Source organism: Prosopis cineraria, unplaced genomic scaffold, assembly GCF_029017545.1.
Source record: "Prosopis cineraria cultivar Desert tree isolate PC_DT_omini unplaced genomic scaffold, ASM2901754v1 PC12, whole genome shotgun sequence".
Lineage (NCBI taxonomy): Eukaryota > Viridiplantae > Streptophyta > Magnoliopsida > Fabales > Fabaceae > Prosopis > Prosopis cineraria.
Genome location: NW_026555343.1, coordinates 18,927,355 through 18,939,510, shown reverse-complemented (window position 1 = coordinate 18,939,510; position 12,156 = coordinate 18,927,355). Strand labels below are relative to the sequence as shown.

At 32.2% G+C, this 12,156-nt stretch overlaps 1 protein-coding gene across 18 annotated transcripts; it reads right to left on the bottom strand.

Annotated features, from left to right (window-relative positions):
* Positions 1 to 358: 358 nt before the first annotated feature.
* On the bottom strand, positions 359 to 8,565 carry LOC129287904 (pentatricopeptide repeat-containing protein At3g26540). 18 transcript variants are annotated; one of them, XM_054924184.1, is made up of 7 exons: positions 8,412 to 8,565; positions 3,748 to 7,904; positions 3,364 to 3,491; positions 1,584 to 2,881; positions 1,416 to 1,500; positions 1,004 to 1,066; positions 359 to 610 (listed from the first exon to the last, which is right to left on the bottom strand). In XM_054924184.1, the coding sequence occupies exon 2, from the start codon at positions 7,746 to 7,748 to the stop codon at positions 5,664 to 5,666; it is 2,085 nt and encodes a 694-aa protein (XP_054780159.1). In that variant the 5' UTR covers positions 7,749 to 7,904; positions 8,412 to 8,565; the 3' UTR covers positions 359 to 610; positions 1,004 to 1,066; positions 1,416 to 1,500; positions 1,584 to 2,881; positions 3,364 to 3,491; positions 3,748 to 5,663. The 18 variants fall into 18 exon arrangements, with proteins under 18 accessions (XP_054780159.1, XP_054780160.1, XP_054780161.1 ...); XM_054924185.1 differs by having other exon boundaries at positions 359 to 607; XM_054924186.1 differs by having other exon boundaries at positions 359 to 1,500; positions 1,584 to 1,639; positions 2,412 to 2,524; positions 2,620 to 2,881.
* Between the last annotated feature and the right edge of the window lie 3,591 nt (positions 8,566 to 12,156).

Here is a 12,156-nt window from a genome sequence, read left to right as displayed (position 1 = left end):
TAATTCCCTTGGTTCAGAAAAAATCCTCCCAATTAAGATAGACTACAATTTTCCCAGCGAACAATTCATTTATAAGTAAAACAGGGGAGAATGAATAGTCCAAAACCAATAATATTATAAACTAACGTAGATTTCTTTAACTATGTAGAATGTGTCTGATTTATTCAAAATCATTCATCAGTTTAAAGAAGACTCACCAGCAACCACCCGTCTGAATTCATTATATGCATATTTTCCCAGACTACCAAGCAGAACAATGACTTTAAAGAACATAACGCACCAAAAAAGATGCAGATTCAATTGGCAATCCATAATTCCAAATAACAGAAAAGCTATTGCCAATGCCTGTGGACTCTCATGAGAAACTGCATTTATTAAACTACATTTAAGGGGCCAAATATGCATTTGATAAGTCTGAATGTTGAATATTTGAGAATAAAATAGGACATCAAATGCCAAAAAACATAAAAGAATTATAGGTAGGTTAAATATGACAGTTAAATGTCGAAATTAAGATGGTTGAGGTCAGACCTCCATCTTCGTCACAAGCTCATTGGCTACAGGAGCAAAGGTAATTGTATTTCGGGCACCTAAAGCCTTTTCAACACTACTGTCAAATAAGGCAAGAAAACAGTTATAGTAACCATCAACAAAAATGGTATACAGTTAACATTTTTTATCAGCAGGCTAATCAGTTCTTAAGAATTGAAATTTAGAGGATCCAACTACCTGCTTTGATAGAGATAAGCTTCTACATTCAAGTCTTTGGCATCAAAACTTGCCTAAGAATAACCATATTTTACTCATTCTCATATTTTTGTTTGTTTTCAGAAGGAAAGCGCACTAAAATAACATTCATTTGAAAAATTATGCTATGGTGACATGATAGATCAAGATAAGTTTATGGGTTTTTTCTGTCAAGTTGATCCAATGACAAGTTTAAGTGAAAGCAAAATGTGCTCATCAACAAGCCACAAAGCTCAAAAAGCAGATAAATTAATACCTTCAAATTTTCCTGCCTCTCCACAAGCTTCTTTCTTGCTTGGGAATCAGCAGCAGAAGCATCCTAAAATTAGTCAACAAATGAAACATATTTTTCTTCTATAATAACGAAATATATCAAAATTTAGTTTGTTGAAATTTATTTATCATGACGAATCTGGTTGAAGATGCAGTATAACTTGTTTGGGTATTTTTTCCTCCTTTAAATCCTTTAACAATACCCTCCACAATCCCTGGTGCGGTGCTCTGTGCCAACGTAAGTAAGCTTCTTCATTTTTTGGAGGAAAAAAAAAATTGTAACAATGGCACCTAAGGAATTTCATTTAAAAAAAAAAAGGTGCTTACAAATTATGATAATAGAAAATATTTCCAGAAAATCCCCACCGGGGGGTGGGGAGCAGAACAATTCGAACCTGCTTTTTCGTCAAATTTGAAGAGAATCTGAAGGCAGCATCTGCAAGAACTGTATCATGGAAACAAGGCAGATTCTCTAGACACCTACAAAACAAGAGTATTGTACATTCTCTTTTTAATCAGAAGTCTACACTTTTTGTCTCTTCATCACAGAATAACTAACATACCTTAATTCGTTTTCAACATCTAATAATGAGATGAAGGTCAACTCATAACCATTTGCCTGAAAGTTGTCAACATAAGATGCCTAAGTAAGTAAATATTTGACCAGAAAAAACTGAAATGCACTATCTTATCTAAAATAGTTAAAAGGGCAAAAAGCAAATTAATGTTTTAGTCCTTTTCCTCTGTATTAAGCAAAGTCACAGTCATACACTAAACTTGCAACTGAGAGCGCCCACACGGCAATTGATTGATTATATAAACTTGTCCAAGTGTCTTATATCCCTGATTGACATCTTTGTTGGCTACTTTCACAAACCAAAAGGGCATCAAGAAGGTCAGATGGCTTTTGTAAAAGTAGCCAAAACAACATTGTTTTGGGATTGTAATACATCTGGGCAAGTTCATATCACCAATTAATGACTATATGAGTTCTTGTTTATGCTACATTATCAACTTTGATAGGTGATCCTTGCTTGGGGGACCTTTTTAGTAATGGTAAAAAACTTCAAAGAAATAAATTGAGGCTCTACTTCTAGAGAAAGTCACTGCAAAGGGATAATCTTTTGAAGACTAAATCATTAATTTACGCTGTAAAAAGAAAGGAATCCTAAACAAATCTGCTGGTTCTAAACACCACTATACGAGTGCAATACTCCATTGTCATCAGAATACATGGTTTTGTCCATATTCACTTCATAATTCCATCTTAAAATGGACGATAAGGAGCTTTCCTGTACCAATTCCAAGTTTGACAAGTGTAAGCATGATCAATTTTGTAATCCTACTAAAAGCATTCTTATAGAATAAAAAAATAAATATGGTGATTCCACCTGATTTCAAATGTTCCAGTCTGAAGCAACAATAGCCTAGAAAATTTGTCATCTTTCTTTGAAGTTGCAGTCCGACAACAAGGCTTAGAAAGTTAAACCTTATTGGCTGTATTCTTAAGAATATATCATAAATAATTAAAAAAACAAAGTAGCTTTCTTAAAGAATTGTAACTTCATTATAGATGTATTTGGCTAATGGGTATAGGACCTGCATCAACGATTTTGCAGAGAATAAACGCATGAATTCTCACAGCAGAGGAGAACTAATAGATCCATCAAAAAATCTGAGCATGTGGTTTCTGTCGAAGAAAGCTCATCCTCAATTGGATTCACCCTGGTTGAATTACTGCCTGGCACATGCTCATTGGTATCAGCAATATCCTTCAAGGACTGCTCCAGCTGCTTGTCTTTTGGCACTTCAGGGCTTAACTGGAGCACAAAAATCTTCAAGACTTTCCATCGATATGATGCTAACAGCAACAAAAGCAAAAATATAAAACAGTGTTGTGGATGAAACTTGTACTTGCCTATAATATACATAGAAAATGCTGTTGATTCCTTTAGGTAGTGTTTGGTTGGAGGGGAGGGGAGGGGAAATCCCTCCAAAGCCTCCCCACCAAATTGGGGGGATCCCCCCCTCCCCCTCCTTCTCCCCCTCCCTCCCCTCCCCTCCCCTCCAACCAAACAAAGCCTAAAGTGTAATGGCCAATTACAGATCATTTCACTAGTACCACTGTCAATTACATTAACCTTTCCATCCTGGGATATGACACATACTATTTCTTCAAGAAAATTGCCTGTAGTTTTATTTAGTTGCTTTGGACTATTCATGGCAATATAAATGACTGATTGATCTTTCCAAGCCATTGAAATCACTGGAGAGCTAGAGGAAGGAACACCATCAACTAAGAACAAAACTGCCAATGAAGTCATATCACAGAAAGCAACTTACCAAGGCAAATGATCCAGGATTTACTGAAAAATCAGACGGTTCCAACGACTACAAACTACACAACAGAAAAGGGGATGTGAATCAACAAGTTGACAGTAATACCCACACGACCAAGCGTTAATTCTTGCCTGCAAAAGGAAAATAGTGAGAATAAGCGATAGTTAATTCATATATTTAGAAGTTATCTTGTTACCCCCATAAGTTAAGAGCAAGAATCTATATTTTTCCAAAAGAAAAATGGATAAGAATGATCACACACAATCAAAGTACAAACTTAACACCTCCAAAAAGTAACAGACAAGGAAGAACATGATCAAGTACAACCCAAGAAAGGAAAGTAAAAAGAAAATAAAGTGTTGACCCACGTGGACAACAGAAAATTACCCTGCCTCATGCCCATAAGGATTTCCTGCCAATGAATTTTGCCCACCACAGTTGCTAGTGGAAGAAACTGAATCGCCAAGCAGTTACTGCCACATCTAATATTTTAACACTCTAAGTATGCCATCTAATAAAAGAAGCAGTCAATGCAGCACTTTCAAAGTACTTACAGTGCAAAACCTTTTGCTGCCCTTTAAAACACAACTCTTTATGTTCTTTGAGAAACAGTGAAATCCTTTTCTTTATGTTTGTAATGTGCCATACTTAGTTGATATAGATAAGGAGATATCAATCACTAATTGGTTCAAGACTATTCTAGTTGAAACTTTACTTAAATCGTGTTCTAAGAACCTTAGTAAGATCTCAACCTTTACCCTTCTTGTTTCTTTCTTTTACTTAACTTAGTGCAGTTATTACTCTCTAAGTCCCACCACGCATCGCACAACTTAAATCATAAGTGTTTTTATGAACACCATTACAATCATCCTTAGCATTAACATACAATTTATGCCATATACCATATTGCCTTAGAAATGTTGTCAAAATATTGGTGAACTAAATGTCCCCTATAAGTCTATACATAACTAGCCAAAAAGATTGCACTCTCATAAGTCACCCATCTATACCTTTGCTTTTCCCTTGTTGGTCCCACTTGTGCTTGAAATGTTAGTTAGAGAGAGTGAGAATTGGGGAATCTCAGTACCAACTAAACCACTCATGCATTTAAAACATGTTATACCTTTCATAAACATCAAAGAAAAACCATGTCTATAAACATCATAATCATAGCACAGAAATACACATTGGCCAAGGAACCAGCAGAACATCATCATCACTATAACCATACATGGCAAATACTTCATCTTAACATGCTCATAAATAAATAGATTGGACTGAGTCAATAAACAGATTGGACTTAAAATGTCATAAACTTTCTCATCAAAATCCAATTGGAGGGCTGAGTCAATAAACAGATTGGATTGCCACCGTATTTACAAGCCCAATCATAAAGTAGTATTTCAAGGCACCATAAGGTAAAACACAAATATTGTAAGATCATGAAAGCTATTCTGAAACAAAAACAAACAAACAAAAAGAGGAAAGTATATGCATATCACGGTTCTTGCATTGTAAAATGAAAGAAAATGCATATCAGCTCAGTTGAAAACCATGCTCTTGCTGGTAGATTCCCAAGTTAAGCCACCCCTGCCTGAAGTAAGTGTTGCAAATCAAGCCCATGATAACATCAGAATAGCCAGAAGGTGCACCATGAATGTACGGGATAATAGGCACACCCAACACTACATGTGCTCTATAATATATAGAATGAAGACCGCAAATGAAGGACAATGAAAGAGTTTTGGGGAGGGGGGCGACTGAATGATCTGGGCAGAGCCAGGAACCCAGATTCTCAGAAATGAGGGGAAAATTGGAACAGAAAAAAGACCTCCCATACCCAGTGAATGAGCAAGGCTAGAGAAAGAGATGAGGATAAGAGAGGGAAATTCATCTTCAAATTTGAATATAGCTGATATGCAGATGAGGACGGGTTTCCTTTTAACAAGAGAAAAAAAGACTTTGGATGGCTTAGTGGCAAATAGGTGGAAAAGTTGCATAGAATACCTCTCAGTTCTTATGAAATAATAATGCTCCTGTTTTCCTTTAAACCACCTTTCAGAAGAGGAAAAAGGGGAGATTGTCTTGCCCATTGCAAGCATGTGATCAAGTCATCTGCATAACCGCATCAGCCATCAAGGCATGAACTTAATGTGCATCATGACTGACAGGCCTTGACCATTTTCTATTGTAATGCCACTCAAATGTCTATGGTTCTGTAACTTGTCACTGTATGGCATACTCTGGAGCTGAAATATGGAGCTAACTGCCTCCTTTGATACATGCAGCAAATTGAGATAGAATTAATGTCGAAAATCCTTAATTTGATCCATAATCCACACTTCCAGTCTTGAGTAACCATGCTTCTTACAAGCATCAAGGGCCATGGTTAACATTGGAATTGAAGGCTCAATGGGCAATGTCTTCAAAAAGTTTTCAAGTTCATCCATGTATCCATGTCGGCTGTAGAGTTGAATCATGCAGTTAAAGTGCTCCAACCGAGGCAAGATACAAAACTCATTGCTCATTGACTTGAAGCATTGGGTACCAAACTCAACAAGGCCTTCTTCTATACAAGCAGACAGGATACCCTGAATGGTCACATGGTCTGGTTGGGTGCCTTCCTCCACCATTATCCTAAACAATTCAAGGGCTTCCTGATATCTATGATTGTGACAACACCCAAATATTATGCAATTCCAAATAACCACATCTCTAAAGTTTGCCCCTTTAAAAACCTCAAAAGCATGCTCAAGAGAATGAAATCTACAATACATGAATATCAAAGCAGTTATAATAATAGTATCCATCTCAATTACATGTCTAATAATATATCCATGAATTTGTTTACCATGGTGAACTGCAGAGGTATTTGCACAAGCCATCAAAAGGGTTGCAACTGTATATTTATTTGGTTTTGTTTCCCACTGCATCTCTAAGAACATTGTCAAGGCTAGCTCACCTAATTGATGGTGAGCATAGCTAGTCAACAAGGAATTCCAAGAAACCATGTCACGCCAGTAACTCATTTGGCTAAACCAAACTCTAGCACTATTCAACATCCCACATTTACCATACATGTCAAGAAGGGCATTGCTAACCATAAGGTTGGTGTGGTAACCATGTCGATAGATATAACCATGAACCTGCTTTCCCATTTCATGATCTGAAAGTCCAGTAGATAAGTTTAAAATCAAGCTTACTGTGACATGATCCAATGACTTAGTATCAACAACCATCAAATATACAAAATCCAATGCCTCTACATATTCAGAGGAACGGATATATCCTGCAAACATTGCATTCCATGAGATCACATTACGTTCAGGCATCTCATCAAACAATTTCCTTGCCTCTTGGGTTTTCCCACTCATTGCATATCCTGATACAATTGAAGTCCAAGTGACCAAATCTTTTGAGCCAAGCTGATTAAAAATCCTAGCACCATCATCCAGTTCACCACACTTCACATACATGTTAATAAGAGAGCTTGAGACAATATAATCCTCTTGAAAACCTAGTTTTGCAATAATTCCATGTATTTGCATTCCCTCGTTTAGTGCATATATACTAGAACAAGCAACAAGGGCATTAGAGAGTATAAAGTTGAATGGCTTGATTGCAGCAGAGAGCATCCGTGAAAACATCTTAATGGCTTCCCTACCATCACCATTATCTAGATACCGCCTCACAATCACATTCCAAGTGATGGCATTAGGATTTTCAATCTCATTGAACATTTTACGGGCATCACACATAACCCGACACTTAGCATAAACGTCAACCAGGGAACTCCCCAGAACAACATTCCTATCAAAACCACATTTTGTTATAAGTCCATGAATCTGCCTTGAGAGATGAAGCTCAGAGGCTGCAGCACAAGAACCAAGAATACTGGCAAATGTGATATTATTTGCATAAATTCCCAACCTATTCATGCATTGGAATAATGACAATGCCTCATCTGGGAAAGCCCCCTGCGCATAGGCCGTGATCATTGCATTCCAAGACCCTCCATCTCTTTGAGGCATTTCCTCAAACAGCTCCCTGGCATCATTCAAAGAACAACATTTGCCGTACGTTTCTATCGCTCGGTTAAGAAGAAAGACCGGTGGGGTAGGAGAGAAAGTGACCAAATGAGACTCGAGCTTCCGAGCCTCAACAATGGCTCGACGATAGGAACATATCTGGAAGAGATGAGCATACAGGGAATACGGGAAAAGTTCAGGGAAAGCGAAGAGGACTGACACGGCTTTTCGTAGACGACCTGCTCTGAGGTAAGTGAAGATTGAGTTTATTGCTTTTTGGACACCCGGGGGCTCAGCTTGTACCTTGAGATCTCGGTTGTGAAGGAATTGGCTGAGTGCGGAGGGAGGAGTCTCACCCATGCAGTAGACAATGACGGCTTGATATTCGGATTTTCAAGACTCAGAACTTTAAACGGATGACTGCAATTTCCCATGGCATGCTATTCTATAGTGCTCAAAAAGCTTCCATGGCACTCTCGCTGATCCCCACGTTCCAGCTTTCGTCAACACGTTATTCTATACAGAACAAACTCTTATTATTACAGTTCGACAGAACAAATTCACCAGTTTCCAACTTGTTTTCCTTTGGACTAAGTGCTTCCACCAAATCATTACGATGAATAATAAATTTCTCTGTATTAAATTAGTAATCCCTTTACCCATTTGATATTGAAATAAATGCATTTAAAATTAAAAAAAAAGAATAAGGAGAAGGCATTCACAATACTGGGATTCAATCATTGATACAAAAATCAGAACAAGAAGGAAAGCATTCACAATACTGGGATTCGATCATTGACAGAGGAAAAAAATCAGAGCTAACATGAACAGCAGAAGCAAGAAATTCAGAACTACAACTTAAGCAGAAAGCATTCAAAGCACTGAATTCAATCATTTCCGGATCTCAGAACAAAAATCAAACCAGCAAACGCAAACACGAACAGAAGAAGTGTAAAGAAGAGTAAGTCAATCCTTGAGAGCAATTCTAAAGAAGCAGCGAAACGAACAGCCAAGTGAACTCACTTTCGAAGGCGAAAACGAGAAGCGGCGAAGGGAAAGAGACGCCAACGTGCCGTGTTCTGCTCTCTCAGCCGAAGAGATGATGAAGACGGGAAGCGCTGAAGCTGTGCAGCGTTCGATTCTACGAATGGCGAAGAATGACATAAGTATAAGCAAAATCGACCGCTGTTTCTTTTCAAATGAGTAATGACCTTTATCGACAAGCACTTTAATAATACTTGAAGTCGATATATTAAAATACTTTTAATTTTAATATTTTCTTTTACCAATCTTTTAATTTTAATGTTAAATTATCATTATTTTTATTTGTAATTGAAATAATTTTAATTAGTGAAATGATTAAAAGCACGCTCATGAAGAAGATTAATTATAAATAAATAGAAGAATGATATTAAAGTTTTAAAATAATTAATTTATAACAATTAAGTCTCAACCAAATTTTCTAAAAAAATTATTTATAAATATTGAATCTGACAATTACAAATCCAATTTTTTTAATTATAAATAAAATAATTAAATTGAAATATAACTAGTAATTTATAGTTGAAAGTGTAATTATTTTAAAAAAAAATTATCAAGAATTTAATTTTTATAAACTTTTAATATTAAGATTCTAATGTCATTCTCCCATTATAAATTTAAAAATATTATTTATGAATATATAAAAAATTAATTATAGATAGATAGGTAGTTTTATAAATATATACATTTTTATTTATAAATTTTAAAAAAGTTACTTATAAATTTTTGAAAAGCTAATGGTAAATAAATATGAATATATTTATTCATATTTTTAATTTTATATATAAGTAGTCATAAATATAAGATGGTCCTTAAATTATTATTTTATAATTAAAACTATTTATATTTATTCGTGATTGACATTTGACGAGTGATTATTTAAATTTACAAATGATGATACATAAAATTTACAAAAATATATATATATATATATATATATTCCACCTGAACATTTGTAGACTTTGATATAAAAAAAAGACTAAAAAAAGTAAATTGTAATAGTACTTCCCTCAAATTAATAAAATGTACTCCTATGATTATTTTTATATAGTATTGAAATAAAATTAATTTTAATAATATTTATATAATATTTTATTTTTTCTATATCCATGTTTATCTTTTTATTTTTAACGTCATTACATTACATTATATTATATTATATTTATATATAAAAGTAGTATAAAAGGCTACATATGAATGTAGCATCTTCATTTTTTAATTTTACTGCAATTCTATATATTAAGATGTCTTTCTTACAATTGTATGCATTAAATTTAAATTTAGAGTTAAGTGTAGAGTGATTTATTATTTTTATATGTATATAAAATAGAGCATTCATATTCAAAGCTAGGCTCAGGATGATTTATCATTTTTATATGTATTAAAAAATTAACTTTTATCTGTTTAAAATTCAAATCTAGTCATATTTAAATTTAAATTAATATCTATATTTTTAAACATTTTAAATATCACCCTAAATATTTGTTGAAAATTAAGGTTCATACGTCGAGTGTATATATATAATCCAAATTGGATCATTTAAAAAAGAGTAATCAATTTATTGTTTATATTTGGGGGATCCAGTTTGGAAAATAAATAATAAAATATATAGATCTATCTAATGGAAATTTAAATTAATATTTAATTATGGGATAATTTTATAATATTTTCATTTATGTTCAAACTTTTTTAACATTTTCTCATTTACCTCATTAGATTATGTAATCAATTTATCTTATTTAATTTGAAAAAATACATCATGTTGCTCGTCTAAAAATACAGATTTACAACTCAATTGTTTTGAAATTCAAAAGTTGTCTGGATTTTAATAACTGCACATATTTTAATGAACAACAATTTTATTGATTCGATTTATAGGCTGATTCACATATTTGATTTATATTTATTTAAGTTCAAAAAATGATATTGTATTCATATATGGGGCTTTTGTAGATATAACTCATATTGTAGGACCAAACTAAAAAAATAATTCAACATTTATTATATTTTATATTATGACTGATTTATTATATTTCTCAATGATATATTGTTGTATATCAATGATAAAACATTTATAAATTTTAAATTTTAAATTATAAACTCCTTATATATCAATGATAAACTTTTTATATATCAATGTGAACTGGCCATACTCCCAAATTTTTAAAAATTTTGTTCATATTTTTTTGTTACAAGATTTTTTTTTTGGCCAATAGTCCAATTTAGCCTTTATATTTTGACGTGTTCCTTTCTATAATATTATGTGGTAAATATTTTTAAAAAAGATATACACAATAATATTTTTAAATTATGTTTTGTTTATATTTTGAAATGTCCAGATTTAAAAATAAATGAATAAAATATTTAGAGAGACTTCGGAAAATAAAATGTATTTAATTAATTTAAGTAAAAGCTATTCTGGGAAAATAAGAATTCAAGGCATATAAAAAAGAAATCAAATCGGTTTTGTCAATAAAGGGATTATACATATACCGTCCTATTTTGGCCAACAAAATATAGGTACGGAACTATATATATTAAACGCGATTTAAGAGTTAGGGCTCTTTTGAATTTTAGATAGAAAAAATTTATTAATATAATTAATTTTGAGTATAACTGATTATATAATGTGATATATAATTAATTTATAAAATTAATTAACAAGATTAATTTTAATCAAAATTAAAAAAATAGAATTAAAAAGTAAAATTAAAAATAACATAAAATCGTGATTTATATCCAAACGCCCATTTTGCATGTTAAAATTAATTATAAATTCAAAATCTTATTTTTCTTAAAATATTTAAATGCTCATTATATATGTCAAAATCAATTATGATCCTAAAAGCCTGATTTTCTTTAAAATTATCTAAACATCCCTGTTTATTAAATGAACCCAAATAAAATATTTGATATATTATTTATTTATATATATATACACACACATAATAAAGGAGTGGCTACAGTTGTATATCTTTTATTTCTTTTAAACTATATTTAATATAAATTATAATTATTCAAAACTTAAATTATTATAAAATATAATTAATTTACACTAGTATTTATTTGAATATAGTAAAACCTAATTATTTTTTAGGTTGGATTTTAATTTCATCTATTTTTTGAAGTATATAATCTGAACAATAAATATTCTTAACCATATTATTATATCATTATATAATTAGATAATAGATAATAAATAATCTACTTATTCAAAAAGTGAATTATCATAAAATCTATTTAAATTTAAATTTAAATTATATTGAAATCATAAATCAATTATATACATTAATATTAACAAGAATACTTGCTTCAGTTTTAATTAGTTATTTTGTTTCAATTTGAATTTAAATTTTATTTCATTAAAAATTCAAATTCAAAATTCCTCTACTATCAACTCAAGCATTAATTATAAATAGAGATGACCAAATTCATCTTGTAACATCTTAAAAATTAACCCCTTGATTATCAACTTAATTATGGGTAATTAAGTAAGATTTATGTGGTATGTAGTTAGAAAGGGCTAATGAGTGTTTTGGTTTTGATTTTAACTATAAATTTAGGCCTAAAGTGAAATTGGGTCACTTAGACATCAAAAGTGGAGAAAATCAAAGAAAAAAGTTTCTATACCACATGTCATAGCGTGTGTCATGGCACATAAAACTAGAAAATATGAAATAGCCTTCTTTGTATTACATGTCATAGCATGTGTGACATGCATTATGAC

What these genes read in the sequence shown, in the direction of transcription:
- LOC129287904 (XM_054924170.1), bottom strand. Translation starts at nt 7,748, where the DNA reads ATGGGTGAGACTCCTCCCTCCGCACTCAGCCAATTCCTTCACAACCGA.